This window comes from Salvelinus fontinalis, chromosome 30 (genome assembly GCF_029448725.1).
Source record: "Salvelinus fontinalis isolate EN_2023a chromosome 30, ASM2944872v1, whole genome shotgun sequence".
In the NCBI taxonomy this organism is placed as follows: Eukaryota; Metazoa; Chordata; class Actinopteri; order Salmoniformes; family Salmonidae; genus Salvelinus; species Salvelinus fontinalis.
The window spans coordinates 28214331-28233805 of record NC_074694.1 but is presented as its reverse complement, the minus strand read 5'-3'; the positions used below and the strand labels follow the sequence as shown (position 1 = coordinate 28233805).

The window sequence follows — 19475 nt, the reverse complement described above, 5'->3', positions numbered from 1 at the left end:
AGAACACACACACAGATACACACAGTCATACACTCACACAAACCTGGGGCACACTGCACATTCTCAATACGGGAAAAATACATTGGATTTCAGTTCAATTCAATTCACTTTAATTCCAATGAAAAAGTGTAACTTGTTTCACCAGCCAGACAGACTGCCATAGACACAAAGCTGATCTGTGTTATCAACTGAAAAGAATGATCTCTCTTCTCCAAATAATTCATCATCATTACCCTGTTATTACCTTATTCTACCCTGCTGGAAAACTAAGTGCTCCCACATTCTCTTCCCCCTTTTCTCCTTTCCTTATTTGTTCCCACTGTTGCTACCGCACTTCTTTCCTCGATTTCATCTCTTGACTTGCTACCTCACTTCTCTCCTCTATTTTCTCTCCCTTGTTCCCTCCTGCCCTGGTGATAAACTGACCATGGTCCAGGGCCAGGCAGACAGAAAGGGATAGGACAATTTCTCTCCCTGCAGCCATTGCAACAGTACAGTCAGCCATGTTGTGATGATTTATGACTGTGCTTGTGCATCTCTTACCATCTGACACACAACCAGTTATAGCGTAATGGAGACTTCAAAATACAGTTATGTGTGTGTGCTCTTGTTCGTCTATCCTCGTGGGGACCTAAAATCCCCCAAAGTTCCCACTACTGGGTTTCCGTTGGGAAAATGTGGCGCAGGACATTTGACCGGCAGCATTTTAATTTACCGGACATTTTTGAAATTTACCGGACCCATAGGCATTGGGTGCATAACCTGATTAGGGTGTCCACCCACGGTGCTCAGAATGACAGAAATCACATTTAGATGATGGTCATTCAAATGAACAGAACATGCAACGTGCGGTCCTTCTTACCTAATTCTGATGCAAACTGACGTTAAAATAACTGCCCACATTTACTTTTCTTCAGCCAACAAGATGCGTAACTAACAGCAAAATCACTAGCCTATGACAATCTACTATCCAACATAGTAGAAATGTTTACCTAATCTGTTGGTCAGCTTACCAAGAAAGAAATGGCCTATTCCAAACCAGACTCTGGGACAGTTGGGGAACGATAGATCCCAAATTCACACAACCAGTAGGCCTAGGTTCCATATAAGAAAAACATTTATAAGCAATGAGTCTGATGCAACGGATCAGAATGTTTAGCTTAAAATGTTGATCAACTATTATTTCTTCACATTATAAAGCGCAGCAATACACACAAGGCAGTAGGCAACTCGCGACTGTTTGTTCCATAATGCAATTAGCGGGAAAACACTGTTGTCAAAAGCACATGCGAGCGGTTTCATGTGACAGACATGAAAATATCCATTGGAAATGTAGAAAACGCTAGCACGGGCTGCTTATATGACTAGGATTGTGCCTTTGGCTACTGGACAATGAAAGTTGATATAAAATAATTGCCTCCAAAGATAGGCTAAGCTACTTTGAAGCAAGGTAAGACATGCCTCATAATATGTAGTAAAACGTTCCAGTTTCAAATAATGAAGTATATGTTTTCAAAATGCATACTGCCTCCAGAAGCAGCTGCAGAAGCAGCTCTCGCGCTGTCTGACAGATTCTGCACTCAAAGGCTCTGTATCTGTATGCTGTACGTGTGTGATAAATAAGATACATAACGAATATACTGTGCACACGCTGTAACGGTTTTGACTTGAGGTTATTGTTTATAGGGGTGCCAGGTAGGTTGTGCCTACCAGAGAAAATATTGGTTTCTCGTTTTGGGTTGGGAGGGAATGAGTCCCATCTGGTCCGTCAAGGCTACACCAATACAAAGGACTCGTGTAAAATTCAGGATGGACATACTGTCACGACTTCCGCCGAAGTCGGCTCCTCTCCTTGTTCGGGCGGTGTTTGGCGATCGACGTCACCGGCTTTTTAGCCATTGCCGCTCCATTTTTCATATTCCCATTTGTTTTGTCTTGTTCCATAGACACCTGGTATTCATTCCCTATCACACTGAATGTATTTAGTCCTCTGTTCCCCTCCATGTCTTTGTGTGAAATTGTTTTGATGTTATGTGGGTATTGTTACGCGCCAGACTTTTATTTATGTTCTGTGTTTTGGGCACGTTGTATGTACTTATGTGCTTTTGTTTGGATCGGAATAAAAATTGTGCCTGTTAACTACACTCTGCTATCCTGCACCTGACTTCGCCTCCAGTACACACCCATAACAGAATTTCACACCTACCATGGAGTTAGCAGGAGCAGGTACCCCAGTTAGAGGAGTCGAGGAGCGCGTCCAGGAACATTCGGCCGTGTTACATCATCTTGGGGCCATGATGGATTGCATTGTCCAGACCATGGACCGCTGGGAGACACAGGAAGTCTCTCTAGTGCCTCAACCAGCGCAACCGGGGTTACCTCGACCCGTCCCGGACGGATCCAGTCCCAGTGGGATGCGTCTCTCCCTTCCCAGGGAGTATGATGGGACGGCAGCACAGTGCCAGGGGTTCCTGTTACAACTGGACCTATACCTGGCCACTGTGCACCCAGCTCCCTCGGGAAGGGAGAGAGTGTCCGCCTTTGTCCCATGCCTCTCGGGGAGAGCTCTGGGGTGGGCAAACGCCGTGTGGGGAGAAGGAGACGCGGCGTTGGACCACTTCAAGGAGTTCACCCCAGGGAACGACTCTTCCATTTGAGGCAGGGGACGAAGAGCGCCCAGGAGTTTGCCCTGGAATTCCGGACCTTGGCCGCCGGAGCAGGCTGGAACGACAGGGCCCTCATCGACCACTATCGATAACCTGCTGGTCACCCGCGGACGTCCAGAGGGGGCTCTGTCGGTTCCATCTTCGAGCACCTCCGCTTCGGTGACAATGGAGTTGGGAGGGGCTGTGCATAGGGAGGCTGGAGGAGGGGCCATCACGTGCACCATCTGTGGCCGCAGAGGGTACACTGCCGGTCGGTGCCGGGTTGGTTCCTCTGGGAGTCGAGGCAGCAGGCAGGGCACTCTGGCGTCACCCCAGGTGAGTCTGCAACACACTCATCCAGAGTCCTCTGTTGACCACCTGTTTGTACCTGCTTGTTTCCCTGAGTTTTCCCCGCATTCCCAGCATAAGGCGCTCGTCGATTCAGGCGCAGCTGGGAATTTTATCGACAGAGCGTTAGCCCTTAGTTTAGGGATCCCCATTATTCCTGTAGTTAGACCTTTCTCGGTACATGCTCTGGATAGTCGACCATTAGGGTCTGGGCTAATCAGTGAGGCCACCATCTCCCTGGCCATGGAGACGCAAGGGGGTCACGAGGAGAAATTCAGTCTCTTCCCCATTGACTGTCCTGCGTTTCCCGTGGTACTAGGCCTTCCCTGGTTGGCTCATCATCTCCCCACCATTTCCTGGCAACAGAGGGCTCTCACGGGGTGGTCGCGAGAGTGCTCGGGGAGGTGTATAGGGGTTTCCGTTGGTGCTACCATGGTGGAAAGTCCAGACCAGGTCTCCACCGTGCGCATCCCCCCAGAATATGCCGATTTGGCTCTCGCCTTCTGTAAAAAGAAGGCGACTCAATTACCACCTCATCGACGGGGGGATTGTACAATAAATCTCCTGGAAGACGCTGCGCTTCCCAGGAGTCACGTGTATCCCCTGTCGCAAGCGGAGACGGTGGCTATGGAGACATATGTCTCTGAATCCCTGCGTCAGGGGTACATTCGGTCCTCCACTTCACCCGCCTCCTCAAGTTTCTTTTTTGTGAAGAAGAAGGATGGAGGTCTGCGCCCGTGCATTGACTATAGAGGTCTCAATCAAATCACGGTGAGGTACAGTTACCCGCTACCTCTTATCGCCACGGCGATTGAGTCAATGCATGGGGCGCGCTTCTTCACTAAACTGGATCTCAGGAGTGCGTATATCCTGGTGCGTATCCGGGAGGGAGACGAGTGGAAGACAGCGTTTAGTACCACCACAGGGCATTATGAGTACCTCGTCATGCCGTACGGGTTTATGAATGCTCCATCAGTTTTCCAATCCTTTGTAGATGAGATTTTCAGGGACATGCACGGGCAGGGTGTAGTGGTATATATCGATGACATTCTGATATACTCCGCTACACGCGCCGAGCATGTGTCCTTGGTGCGCAGGGTACATGGACGACTGTTGGAGCATGACCTGTATGTAAATGCAGAGAAATGCCTGTTCTTTCAGCTGGCCGTCTTCTTCCTAGGGAATCGCATTTCCACATCAGGGGTGGAGATGGAGAGTGCGTAATTGGCCGACTCCCACCACAGTAAAGGAGGCGTAGCAATTTTTAGGGTTTGCCAATTACTACCGGAGATTTATCAGGGGTTTTGGCCAGGTGGCTGCTCCCATAACCTCACTGCTGAAGGGGGGTCCTGTACGGTTGCAGTGGTCGGCTGAGGCGGACAGGGCTTTTGGGCAGCTAAGAACTCTGCTTACTTCGGCTCCCGTGCTGGCCCATCCAGATCCCTCTTTGGCGTTCATAGTGGAGGTGGACGCGTCCGAGGCTGGGATAGTTGCCGTGCTCTGTGCTTTCTTCTCGAAGAAGCTCAGCCCAGTGGAGTGTAACTATGATGTGGGGGACCGGGAGTTGTTGGCTGTGGTTAAAGCGTTGAAGGCGTGGAGACATTGGCTTGAGGGGGCTAAACACCCTTCCCTCATCTGGACTGACCACCGCAACCTGGAGTACATCCGGGCAGCGAGGAGACTGAATCCTCATCAGGCAAGGTGAGCCATGTTCTCTACCCGTTTTGTGTTTACCCTGTCCTACAGACCAGGTTCCCAGAATATGAAGGCAGACGTACTGTCCCGGCTGTATGACACAGAGGAGCGGCCCATGGATCAAACTGCCATACTCCTGGCCTCCTGCCTGGTAGTGCCGGTCATGTGGGAGCTGGATGCGGACATTGAGCAGGCGTTGCATACAGAGCCCGCTCCCCTCCAGTGTCCCGTCGGGCGTATGTACATTCTGTCTGCTGTCCGTGACCAGTTGATCTATTTGGCCCACACGTCACCCTCCTCTGGTCATCCAGGGATCGGTCAGACGGTGCGCTGTCTGACTGGGAAGTACAGGTGGCCCACCTTGGCAAAGGACGTGAAGGTTTATGTTTCCTCCTGCTCGCTGTGTGCCCAGTGTAAGGCTCCGAGACACCTGCCCAGAGGTAAGTTACATCCCTTACCCGTTCCACAACGACCTTGGTCACACCTATCAGTGGATTTCCTAACCGATCTTCCTCTTTCACAGGGAAACACTACAATCCTGGTCGTTGTGGATCGTTTCTCTAAGTCCTGTCATCTCCTCCCTCTGCCCGGTCTTCCTACGGCCCTACAGACTGCGGAAGCCCTGTTTACTCACGTGCCGGAAGCGGCACTACGGGGTGCCTGAGGATATAGTGTCTGATCGGGGTCCCCAGTTCATGCCGAGAGTCTGGAAGGTGTTCATAGAACGTCTGGGGGTCTCGATCAGCCTCACCTCGGGTTTTTACCCCGAGAGTAACGGGCAGGTAGAGAGAGTCAACCAGGATGTGGGCATGTGTCTGCGGTCCTATTGCCAGGACCGGCCGGGGAGTGGGCGGCGTTCGTGCCCTGGGCCGAGATGGCGCAGAACTCGCTTCGCCACTCCTCCACTAACCTCTCCCCCTTTCAGTGCGTATTGGGGTACCAGCCGGTTCTGGCGCCGTGGCATCAGGGTCAGACCAAGGCTCCCGCAGTGAGGCTCACGTGGCTCTCGACCCAAAACCTGCCCCTCCGCCTGCCCTGCCGGAAGCTGGGCCCGCGGTTTGTGGGGCCATTCAAAGTCCTGAGGAGGGTGAACAAGGTGTGGACCCCGAACTGCTGCGGGAGTTTCATCGTCGCCGGCCGGATCGCCCTGCGCCTCGCCCTCCGGGTCGTCCCCGAGGCCGGTGTTGCCGCGCCGCTGGAGCCGCGTGTCAAGGGGGGGTACTGTCACAACTTCCGCCGAAGTTGGCTCCTCTCCTTGTTCGGGCGGCTTTCGGCGATCGACGTCACCGGCTTTCTAGCCATCGCCGCTCCATTTTTCATATTCCCATTTGTTTTGTCTTGTTCCACATACACCTGGTTTTCATTCCCTATCACACTGAATGTACGAAAGCACATAAGTACATATAAAGTGCCCAAAACACGGAACATAAACATGAACATGGGAACTCTGTTCCCCTCCATGTCTTTGTGTGAAATTGTTTTGATGTTATGTGGGTATTGTTACGCGCCAGACTTTTGTTTATGTTCCGTGTTTTGGGCACCTTATATGTACTTATGTGCTTTCGTTTGGACCGGAATAAAAAGTGTGCCTGTTAATAACTACACTCTGCTCTCCTGCATCTGACTTCGCCTCCAGTACACACCTGTAACACATATACTTTTCATAAACCCTTAAAACATTGGAAATAACTTCAAAACAACTGTATTCTTTTGCGTGGGTTGTATTACCAAAATAAATGATCACACACACATAATAATATAACAAATAATGAGTTCTGGTTCCTCCAGAAAAGTTCTGTACCACTAAATGCGAATGAATGCAAATGAACCTATAGTCCGATAAGCATAACCAGTCAAATGTATTTACATTGACTATTATTTACAGAGAATTGGCTGCGCCAGTTTTATTTATCGGCCTTCTCAAAAATAAAATATAGACAAAAAGCCTGCTATTCCCGGCTAACGGAAACCCTGCCCCACAAGGATAGTAAAACAAGAAAATTCTACCTCGTCCCCACGAGGACAAAGGCTATTTTATGATTAGGGTTTAGGTTTAGGGCTACATTTGAAGTTAGGGTTAAAATTACAATTAGGGTATTTTTGTATTTTATTAGGGTCCCCAATTAGCCGGGGCCAAGGCAGCTACTACTCTTCCTGGGGTCCAAACAGGAAACTAAACACAACAAATAAAATATAATACACATAACACTACATAAATGAAAAATACATATAAAATATATCAAAATGCCTGTCTCTTCACAGTCCCTGTTGTGCCGTAAGGTGTTCTTTATAAAAATAAAAATAAATCTTATTTTATTTTTGCCTAGAATTTCATTTAATTAAGGTGCTCCAGAGTTTTTAACTATCATTCTTTATATCATTTATCTTTGTTTGGGGTTACGGGTTAAGGTTAGGGGAAATAGGATTTTGAATGGAAATCAATTGTAGGTCCCCACAAAGATAGTAAAACAAGTGCGTAAGTGTGTGTTAGTTATTGACTGTCTGCTTTGCTGGAGAGGGGTACTGAAAGCAACGTCTCTGATCTATACCTCTATCTGGGCCTTACAACTGTAGTAAAGTGAATGAAGCATCATATGACCTGGGAAGAGGAAGTGGATTGACTTCCACTACAGCACATGTAACCCATGTGACCGATAACTAACCTAGACAACTAGATACACTTACAACCAGGAAATACAGTTTATAAAGGCTAATACTAAAACAACATAAGCCTGTGGATTTGACTACCAGTGGAAATGACTCACTCAAACACAAATATACAGTGTGCAGACAAGGATGTCATTGTTCATTCATGTCTGGTGTGATATTGTTGGTCTAGGGCAGGTCTAGATGATCAATGAACAAACCGATAGGCTCCATATGTCATTTTGAGGTCAAATGAACCACTCTTTACAATGCTGGCATTCACAGTTGCTGGCTAACTATCGTCTGGATACAGTGACGTAGTCAAGAAAGGATTGGACAGCAGAGCATGTTAAGAGTAGTTGAAAGATTATTTCCTGGCACTATGCATACTCTGAGGTTGTGAGGGAGGGGATGGAGGGATGGGGGAGGGAGAGAGGGATGGATGGAGGAATGAGGAGTAGTTTCTGGTAACTATATGCATGTGATTTTGTTTCTCGTGTGAATACGAATAGCATTCGCTCTGAATAGCAGACACACACACATTAATGCGCACGTGCACATACATACACACACTTCACTGAGTCAGTGGTTTGACCACCTCCCATTCAGAAAGTCTCCCAGCTCATACTCCCAGAGACCTTCACTATGGCCTCTGTCGAGGCTCTACCAAAACACAGCCAGATAGTTAGCTCTGTGTCCGCAGCCTAACTGGCCCTTGCTGCTCTGAAAGAGTCCATTTTGGGGAAGCCGGAGCCTGGATTCCTGTTGGAATGTGTTGCGGTGGCACTGTTTGTATGGGCAGAGAGTGTGTGGAGAGGAAAACCGCTGAGGGGAGAGCCGACGAGACACAACAAAGAGGCAAATCTAAACATGGCCGAGCACAGGCCGGCTGCTTAGGAGTCAGGAGGGGCAGGGGCAGTGTTAATTTTGGCAGCTATTTTAGATTTTGTTTAAATCTAAAAATACCTTTTTAGTTTTAGTCACATTTTTATAATTTCATCCTTCTTTAGTTTTAGTTATATATAGCTTCTAATGTGATCAAAGCAAAAATAGACTACATGAAAGTAAAAGAGAGTAAACATTGTTTCTAGTTGAGGTTAGTTACAAGTGTCCAGGCTTCGCATCAGTTCAAAAGATTGTCTGGGAGCTGTGCGGGGGAGCCGGGCAGATCAGCTCAATCAGACCGCGCAACTGAAAGATGTAAATCCTGCCAATGAGGAGACTGCATGAAATATTCTGCATGCCTGCTTAGGACTGGACAAAACAGATGAAAATAAGCTTCACGTCAAATGAAATGTCCATTAGACTCACGTGGAATTCTCGTCTCATCACATTTTCATCAACTAAAATAAAAAGTCATTTGTAATAGTTACTGTTTTTTTCCCCAGGGCATCGTGTCTCGTTATCGTCATAGTTTTAGTCCGAAAAAAATAGGTTATTGACAAGTATTTTTTGTCATAGTTATTGTTGATGAAATGAACACTGGGCCGGGGGGAAGAGACAGCCATGGTGAGGCAGGGGGGAGCAGGAAGGAGGGTAGGAAGGGCAGCATGGAGGCCAGGGGGACTACCCAGACAAGAGTATGGCAAGTTTAGGAGTACGTTTCCCCTCGCCACTGATCTGGAAGGTCTGTAGTTCTCCTAATGGTTAAGGTTAGGATTTAGGGAGGGAAAGCTGATCCTACTTAGGCCCATTACTCATGCAAGCTCCTCACTGAGTAGTTGGCTCCTAACTCCACCATGGCTAGGCTAACTCTCACTTTAATGACAGACACAATGCTTGTCCCTAGGCCCTTTATATTAATATGAACAGGCTCAGAGAAGAGAAAGTCCACATTAAAGGCTCTGCTTGACGGCCTTTAGTCTTTGTGTTGTCAATTAGAGGACGCTTCATTAGTATTCTACCCATAGCCACATGACTCATTTGAAGCCTGTCATGCTCTCTAAAATAATATTGTGTACAAACACAAGCACACATACTCCCACATACCATCCCTTTCCCTCTCTCACACACACACCTCAAATACGTGTCTGTGCAAAGATTAACGTTTGTTTATGTTGTGCCAGGGAACAGGCAGGGCTTTGCAGCACTCCTCTGGCTTTCTTTATTCTTCGCTAGGCTAAATCTACCATGTTTCACAACATAATGCAAGAAGAAAGAGGGGGGAGCTGCATTCCGCTACTGGAGATGGTCGATATTAAATTGGTCATCTCTGGCTGAAAAAACTCATGGGTAGAATGTGTTGATTCTAGGGTAAATCATAATACAATTTAGACTTAATAAGGAGAATATTTTATAGTATAATCTGGAACAGTTATCATCTCATTATACTGAGGATGAACATTTTATGGGAATTCATGAGCATAGACTAAAGAAATGTATGGCGCTGAGCTTTTCCTGCATCCATCAGGTCTGTCAATCACAATAAAATGTGCCAGTCAGAGGAAATACTGGAGCAAAGTGGATTAAGTCTCTATAGCCAAGCTACGCTGATAAGCTCCAGGGAGTTGGCATTGGCAATGGCTGCAGCCTGCAATGAAGTAGACTAACACACACACACACTGGGATTTTTCTGCCATTGAAATCCTTGGGCGGGCGTTTTTTTCCAAGTCACCTAAGTCCAAACAGTGAAATTCATTTTTGGGATGGAAAAAAGCTTTCAGTGTAAACTTAAATTACTAAAACCAGATAAAAAGTATGTAGAAAAGATAATGGACCTATTTATTTTTTATAATATAATTATTGAGAATGTACAATTGTAAATTCCAAAAACAATGAATTTAGCAGTATATCTAGAACACAGCAATTAGCCATGGAAAATACATAGAATTGAAAAAAAAATTGCTTTAAAACGACAACATTTTCTCTCAACTGCATGGCATAATGTGTGGAATTGCAGGAAATTTGCATTAAAACTGCAAACATTTCTCTCAGCTCCATGGAGAAATATGTACAATTGAAGGAAATTGGCTTAAAAATTGAAAAATGTCTCTACACTGCCAAGATGGGGGCCTCTAAAATGATCTCTAACATTCAGCCGTGCAGGTGGGCCGGTCGCTCACCTTGCCATGCCCAACACCTAAGCCCCTTTTTGATCCATGTGTCGTAAACAGCAGGTGTAGACTAACAGTGAAATGCTTACATAATGGTCCTTTTCCAACGATGCAGAGTTAAAAATAAAGATATATGTATACAGAAATAGTGACACGAGGATCTAATACACAGTGAATAACGAATAACAACAACGAGTAAAAATAACATGGCTATATAAAGGGAGTATCAGTACCAAGTTGATGTGCAGGGGTATGATGTAACTGAGGTAGCTATGTACATATACGTAGGGGTAAAGTAGGCAACACGATAGATAATCGAAAAGAAGCAGCAGCCTGTGAGTGTGAGTGTGTGTGAGTGTATGCATGTGTGTGCATTATATGTGTGTGGGCTAGGGCTGTGCGATGAACCAAAATGTCATTTTTTTGTGAGTTTTTCTAGAGAGAAATCAAATCATTCACAATAGAAAGTCAAGAACAATGTTGTACGTTGGGATGAAGGGAGTTGTCATTTTTACTGAGCAAATATTCAACCTATTTTAGAGCAGAAACGTGGTACCACAATGACCATAATCCATTGCGTCTGTTCTTTCCGGCTCGAACAAAAATGGATACACTTTTATGCCAGCTGCATTAGGTTAGATAAACACAGATTGCATAGGCCGCATGAGAGGGGAATGTACACAACACAACAAGGAGAGAGGGAATAGAGACAGTTCGTGAAAAAAGGGATGTCGATATTTTAGGCCAATACCGATATCCAATATTTTCCATGCCAAAAAACCTGATACCGATAACCGATATTTAAAATTCTTGAGTCCTTTCAAGCATTCTAGTACAGTTAAATAGTTGAAACACACACACACACATACACACACACTGACCCAAAAATTATTTTGTTGGCATTTACAGTATGTATGTCCCCATTACCAGTAAAACATAATCAAAACCTATTTCTTTCACTTACTTGCTGTGCTGTTTTGTTGTTCAGTGGTTTTTGATCAGTTGTTTCATTCTCAACCAGGATTTCATCATAGATGTCAAGCAGTGAAGTTTCAGCTCTGTCTGTCCGTGACCTCTTCTGTCGTGGGTCCTCTTCCTCAGCGCGCACGGTCACAGTGTCTGTTTCCATATTGTCCAGCTGTGTCTGTAAGATTTCACGTAACCCTGTTTCTTGTCTGCATCAAAGTAGCGGTCCTTGTACCTAGCATCGAGCATGATGGCGACACCGTAAAGAGTCTCAGAGGGAAGGCCACCGAATCGCTTGTTCACAGCCTCTAGTAGAGTACTTTTGCAAGTTTTAACCCCACGGTCTGTGTCTGCAGTTTTTTTGAGCAGGCGTTTCAATGCCATGACAGAGGGTATCACGTCTGCTACAGACACAGTTGATTGAGCTTATTTCTGGAGTCAGTTGATCGAATGGAGCTAGGAGTATGTTCATGTTTCCAAGTTTCAAACATGTTCTTAAATGCCATTGAAATGGCAGCAGCTGTATGAGAACCAGCACATTCTTAAGCATGCAATACGGCTTTCCTCAGTACTAAATCCTCGTTGAACCACTATGCTGTCAGACTCAGAATGCTCATGGGGCTGAAATCGCTGGTATAAATGTCAGTCGTGAAGCTAATAGCAGTGACGCCCATAGCAAGTAGCTCATGGATGTGGTTTCAACAATACTGTGTAACTCCGGTAGGGCAACATCTGAAAAATAGCGCCTACTTGGTAGTGTGTACCGGGGCTCGAGGTGCTCGACCAGTTGGCGAAAGCCAACATCATCCACGATAGAGAACGGTTGATTGTCAAGGACAATGAATTCCATTATCTTGGCGTTAATGGATTTCGCCTTTGAGTTGTCTTGCTGAAATTTTCTTAAGTTCAACTTGAACTTGTTTAGTTGTTGGAAGTGTGAGCTTAGTTTTAGTCGCTGAACGTCTGGGGTGATGAAGTTTCAAATAACTAATTAGGTTTGTGGTATTGAAAGATTTCACTTTCTCCCCTCTGGAAATAATAGCAGCACAAAAGTTGCATATGGCCTTTTTGTTATCTTCCTTTGAAACGTCAAAATAGATCCCCACAGAAGACATTGTGGGCTAGGTTAGGAATGCTGTGTTGCACGTGTAGCTCTGTATTTTTTGTGGCGTCATTGCATCATCTACCTACGTTATACAGGTATGCACGTCAGCTTTGACTTCGGTTTTGCACATCAGCATTAAACTAGACATCGGGCCGATGCCGATGTTGGCATTTTTAGCTAATATCGTCCGATTCCGATATGCTTACCGATATATTGTGCATCCCTAATAAAAAATCTCTAAAATCCTTTAAAGTCATTATTTCATAATGCATTTAATGTTCAAAAAAGTTATTTGAAACCAAAATTGAAAACCATTCTTATTTTTTTTTAAATAATCGAAGAAAAACCAACCCAACCTCAAAAAGCACTAATCACTCAGCACTAGTGTATGTAGTGTGTGTGTGTTGGGGTGTCAGTGTAAGTATGTGTGAGTGTGTGGGTAGAGTCCAGTGTGTGTGCATAGAGTCAGTGCAAGAGAGTTAGTGCAAAAAAGGGTCAATGCAGGTAGTCTGGGTAGCCATTTGATTGGCTATATAGCAGTCTTGTTTAGCAGTCTTACACAGGCCTACATAGGGAAACACAGAGACAGAGGGCAAGCTGTTTTGTATTGAAATTGAAAAGTTGTTTATTCTGTCTCTATGGATAGAGCGATATGAAATACCCTCCACGGATATGATACAGGCTACTGTACACAAAGACGTGTGTACAACCCAGGTTTACCCATATCTGAGCCTATGTTGACTTACTAAATTAAAGTCATTTCAGGTGACACACATATAGGCTAAATAAAGGTTGGAGGGTAGACATATTGTTTCTGCACAGCTAATAGATGTTATCAAGTCTTGATTTTATCACTCTTACAGTGTTTTATTTTCAATCACAAAAGCTGCAGGTAAAACACTATATTCTCCAGCTTGAACAATGTTGTATGAATACACTGTACTGTGAGCAACATGCACCCACATAAAACGTATCTGAAACCAATCATTGCATTCACAGGCCAGCATGAACACTAAAATGTCCACTAGCATGGTGAGGCCACCTGACAAGAGAGAATCTGGACAGACACATGAATGAGTTTCCGCTCAGCTCCAAACTGATCAACATTTCCCCAAATCCTTTATTTAGCCTATATGTGTGTTCCAGAATGCAGCTGTTGCTAGATGCTGCCATGCCATGCAGCTCAACACAAAGGCTATGTGCCACTGAGTAGGCAGTGCAGGGCGTGCAAAACCAGAACAAGTGTTCTATAATATTCAGGCACTGTTGACAGACTGACTGACAATTTTATGCTTGATATTTTGTTTACACTATTCCTAAAACATCACAGCTGCACTACATTATGTATGTAATACCGTTATAACAACTCGTAATGATGTAATCAAATAGGCAGACAAATGGAATACAACATCAGCCTTCGTTTAACGGGAAATATAACATTTCCCCAGAAACACAAGGACATGGTGTTTGGGGCACACCGAATGTGGAATCCGTTCACGTGTATCCACCACTATGCAGTACACATATCACTGACATCTTCTTCGAATCCATCTTCAACATCCCTCTTTCCATTCCAAAATCATCAACATTCTAATCGAACGCAGGCTGTGCTGGCTGAACCAAACGTGGCTGCTGCTGCTAAACGCTTGCCTCATGTGTTTATTTATGGAAACCCCGACTCCACAACATGGCCGACATGTGCTTTGTTATTGTTTCCACATCATCATAATTATGGGTCTTTACGCATCGTTTTCTAAGTAATTATTGAACTAAGAGAAGGCGTATCGATACTATTGACACAGTTAGTAATAATATTGTAATGACGCCATCATATTAAAAAACATTAGGGTGAAGAGTCGACTGCATTCTAATAGAGAGCCCATACTCACCATCTGATGATGGTGACCGTATGGAATATTCGTTTCTTGAAAAAAGGCACTGAGGGCAGTCTAAAACATACAAAAATACAATATAATTTGATCAATTATATTTAGCCTTTACTACATAGAAAATGTATTTAAAAAATAAATATATACAAATACACATTGTGTAGAGAATTGTGTAATATAAGTAATACAACAGTTTGTGTTTACAAAACATTCAGCACATAAACAATGGAGCTGAATCAAATTTGATGTAAAAAATATATTCCACTGTTATGTTCAGACTAAACAATCACGTGCAGTCAATACAAACGAGCATTTATCTTCATTGCATAATAGCATTTTCTAGCCTCACCTAGCCGCTGCATGGGAACAGGATTAGCTATAGCTAGTATATTTAATCTCTATAGAGTAAATTCTAACGGGTAAACTTTTCCCAGTCCAGCCTTACTTCATGGATACTATGGATATTTATAACATACATACCTACAACAGAACAATTATATATAACACAAATAAATAGACGCTAGAAGTTGAGTTTAAAAGTGTTGATACTGATCTCTATTTTCTAATGTTCTTATGCAACATCAAATGTCAGCCATGATACTAACGAACATCGCAGCACAGTCAAAACTAAAAGTACTGTCTGTCACGGTGGCAGTCAGACATAAACATTAGCTAGCCATCTCGCTACTGATCGTAAACCCCTTACCTCAAATTGCCAATGTGCCGCTTGCAAAAGCTGCTTCGCCTGATCTGCCGCACAACCTGCTGTCAAGACGAACTGGTTTATCATTACTTGGTGTTTGAGTTCCTCCATTTTGCGACGAAGCTTTATTCCTACTCGCGGCTCGTAGTGTTGCGTCTGGACTTCGTGTTCGTGGTTTTATTCCTCTCCTTTCTGTCTCAGTCATCCACCATTACAGCCGGTTGAGCAAACACAAATATTTACTGTAAGAGCACTGATCAGTAGTGTAAGTAGCGCCCCCTTGAGTGACACCAGTCGGTAGCCAATGAAGACAGAGCCGTGCAAATGGGATATGTATGCACAAAAGTCCTGCCACAACACGCGCGCCGCTGATGAAATGATTCCATTCTCTCGAATCACAAGACAAGATGGTCAGTACAGTGCAAAAACAATATGGAAAAGCTTGGAATTTAGACATTTCACATGTTCATGAAAATATAATATAGAATAATTATATTAAGTAATATCAAATAGGAGAGGATTACCATGTCCCCCAAAATAAGGATGTCTTCTTTTTATTTGTTTTGGACTACAAGTCCCGTGAGCCAACGCTTTGTTTGTAAATTTCTAGCACATACAGTGGTCCTAGGGGACTGCATTTTGTGAATGACGGCCACTCCTGTCCAATTCCCATACGCGCTGTGTCGCTATCTGGCCAAATATGGTAAACAAAACTTCCACCACCAATTACATTTCACGGAGTTACATTATCGACAGTCTCCCGGCGGGTGTATTTAAAGTATATTCAGACGCGTCATGTCTGCGCAGTGAGGTCAATATTGCAGCCAAAACCACACAGCACAAGCTATATTACCAATATACATTCACTAAATAATTTTTGGCATGTTTATAAACAATGCGTTTAATATCCTGCTGTCATTTGAAATGAATCTCTCATTGTTGTGTGCTATGAATAATTTGTGTTTATAATATGTGTTTCCACTGGCCTACTGCTTTTTCTCTCTGTCCATTCACCATGCAACTCTATGCATTAAGCCTCTAGTTGGCTGACCCCTTTAGCTCTCGTAAGAATACTCAATAACAACAGTCCCTGTTGCCTGTACTTAAAATTGCATTGATGGGGATGCAGAGTGAAAGGAAAATAGCACTGTAGCCACAGGGAGTAGACTGTGTGTAAATAGAATCCTCAATACCATCAATAAACTGCCAAGGATTGTGGGAAACTGGACACTGTAAACATCCTGTTATTGGCCGTGTGCTTATGGGCAGTCTCTCTGTGGGGACTTTAAAACAGAAGTGTGTGTGTGTGTGTGCGTGCGTGTGTGCGTGTGTGTGTGTGTGTGTGTGTGTGTGTGTGTGTGTGTGTGTGTGTGTTTGTGCGCCCGATTTAGGCTTTGGAAATGGAGACACCTGCTGGTGAAATGGTCCTTTTGAGCAGTGCATTAGGTCAGAGCTCAAAATAAAATAGATTTCCTATTACTGTGTAGCCATCCTTAGAGCACAGCCAAACACCAAAATTATAGTTTTGGACTCTCTATGAATATGGAAAATGTTGCCTCTTTTAGTACTGTAATTCCCTTTTTGTTTGATCTGCTTACCTTTATGAAGACCCTTTTTTTTTTTTTTTTTTTTTTTTTTTTTTACCTTTATTTAACTAGGCAAGTCAGTTAAGAACAAATTCTTATTTTCAATGACGGCCTAGGAACAGTGGGTTAACTGCCTGTTCAGGGGCAGAACGACAGATTTGTACCTTGTCAGCTCGGGGATTTGAACTTGCAACCTTCCGGTTACTAGTCCAACGCTCTAACCACTAGGCTACCCTGCCGCCACTTTGACGACATCATAATTAAACACCCTGGCATGATTTCAGTTTCCTGAAAGAAAGTGGGCTAGACGTCATACAGGACTAGGTGCATAATGATAGATTATAAGACATCTATTACAATAGACCCCTGTCTGTACACTGTACACGTACTGTATGCCATAGGCCTCTCTTGAGAAACACTGCGGCTGCTTCTCACAACAATAAGAGCAGCTGGTCAAACATTTACCCTGTTTCACCAGTGCCCTTTGTGAATGAACTGAAACGAACCTGGAAGCATTTTGAAACCATGTAATGCCTCCTTCCTTCAGTGACAGACAGCAGCATGTGACAGCTGGATTGGCTTATCTCACTTTTTACATGCAGTGATGTGACCCACTTCTCCTTTGACCCAGCATTCAGAGCTCTACTTTGCCCCAGATCTGTACAGGCAGCTAGGCCTACTGATTGTGAACCCCCTCTGCTATCCAGTCTTATACAGTCCTGGATGGTGCATGGACCAAAGACTCCTTAGTACATGAATGTCCACTATTAATAGTGTAATGATTAAGAGACTGTAATGATTAAGAGACTTAAGAGACTCCCACCACTGCCACCAATGTAACAAATGAGGGGGAACAGCCAGCTCGGGGTTCCAACCACCCTGTTCTGTGTCATAAGGTCCAGACTCTTGGGAGAGGCATTAGTATAGGATTCTAAGGCCAACATACAGAGATTCAGAGAAACTACATCAGAGGATAAATTAGGTCTGTGAAAGTGCAAAGATTGTGTATGTTGTGTAACCAGTCCAGGGATTAAGAAAGGGAAACTGCCATAGAGTGTACACATGGTCCAGGGTTGAGCAACAGGGTCACAGGGTTACAGGACAGGTCACTGTAAAGCCGTCAAGTGCATGAGGGAGAGTTGGGTCAGGTCAGGTTATGATCCGTAATCTGTGTGAACCTCTAGAAAATGCCTGATCTATCGCTGGCTGTGGTCTGGGGCCATCTGTTTGAAGGTGCTGAAACCACCATAGGGAGCATCTCAATAGTCTAACGTGGTTTCCTCTGCCCATGCCCTATACTTCATTTGCATTGATCTACATGCACGTACAGTGCATTTGGAAAATATTCAAACCTATTCCCTTTATGCACATTTTGTTACGTTACAGCCTTATTCTAAAATGGATTTTTTTTTAAAATCCTCATCAATATACACACAATAACCCATAATGACAAAGCAAAAACAGATTTTTTTAAATGTTTGCCAATTTATTAAAAATAAAAATAGACATACCTTTAGAAACACAAAGTCTTCCTAGAGCTGGCCGCCCGGCCAACCTGAGCAATTGGGGGAGAAGGGCCTTGGTCAGGGAGGTCACCAAGAACCCGATGGTCACTCTGACAGAGTTCCAGAGTTCCTATGTGGAAATGGGAGAACCTTCCAGAAGGACAACCATCTCTGCAGCACTCCACCAATCAGGCCTTTATGGTAGAGTGGACAAACAGAAGCCACTCCTCAGTAAAAGGCACATGACAGCCCACTTGGAGATTGCCAAAAGATGGAACTCTTTGGCCTGAATGCCAAGCGTCACGTCTAGAGGAAACCTGGTACCATCCCTACACTGAATCATGGTGGTGCCAGCATCATGCTGTGGGGATGTTTTTCAGCACCAGGGACTGGGAGACTAGTCAGGATCGGGAAAGGGAAAGATGAACGGAGCAAAGTGCAGAGAGATCCTTGATGAAAACCTGCTCCAGAGCGCTCAGGACCCCAGACTGGGGCGAAGGTTTACCTTCCAACAGGACAACGACCCTAAGCACACAGCCAATACAATGCAGGAGTAGCTTTGAGACAAGTCTCTGAATGTCCCTGAGTGGCCCAGCCAGACCCCAGACTTGAACCCATTCTAACATCTCTGGAGAGACCTGAAAATCGCTGTGCAGCGACACTCCCCATCCAACCTGATGACAGAGCTTTAGAGGATTTGCAGAGCTTTAGAGGATTTGCAGAGAAGAATGGGGGAAACTCCACAAATACAGGTGTGCCAAGCTTGTAGCGTCATACCCAATTAGACTCGAGGCTGTAATCGCTGCCAAAGGTGCTTCAACAAAGTACTGAGTAAAGGGTCTGAATACTTATGTAAATGTGATATTTCAGATATATATATTTTTTATACATTTGAAAAATGTTCTAAAACCAGTTTGGGGTATTGTGTGTAGATTGATGAGGGGGAAACAAACAATTTAAATCAATTTTAAAATAAGGCTATAACGTAACCAGTGGTGTAAAGTATTTCAGTATAAATACTTTAAAGTACTACATAAGTAGTTTTTTTGGGGTATCTGTACTTTACTTTGCTATTTATATTTTTGACTACTTTTACTTCTTCACTACATTCCTAAAGAAAATCATGTACTTTTTACTCCATACATTTTCCCTGACACCCAGAAGTACTAGTAACATTTTGAATGATTAGCAGAACAAGAAAATGGTCACGCACATCCCTGGCCATCTCTGCTTCCTCTGATCTGATGGACTCACTAAACACAAGGCTTTGTTTGTAAATTATGCCTGAGTGTTGGAGTATGCACCTGGCTATCAGTAAATTTAAAAACAACAAG

At 44.3% G+C, this 19475-nt stretch overlaps 1 protein-coding gene across 1 annotated transcript in view; it reads right to left on the bottom strand.

Annotated features, from left to right (window-relative positions):
- LOC129828951 (UBA-like domain-containing protein 1) overlaps positions 1-15356 on the bottom strand; it is a 35024-nt gene extending 19668 nt beyond the window's left edge. The window contains exons 1-2 of the mRNA XM_055890294.1: positions 15054-15356; positions 14348-14407 (exon numbers count right to left, since the gene is read on the bottom strand). Of these exons, the coding sequence (XP_055746269.1) occupies positions 14348-14407; positions 15054-15161 (168 nt within the window). The 5' untranslated portion in view covers positions 15162-15356. The remainder of the gene's footprint in view (positions 1-14347; positions 14408-15053) is intronic.
- Between the last annotated feature and the right edge of the window lie 4119 nt (positions 15357-19475).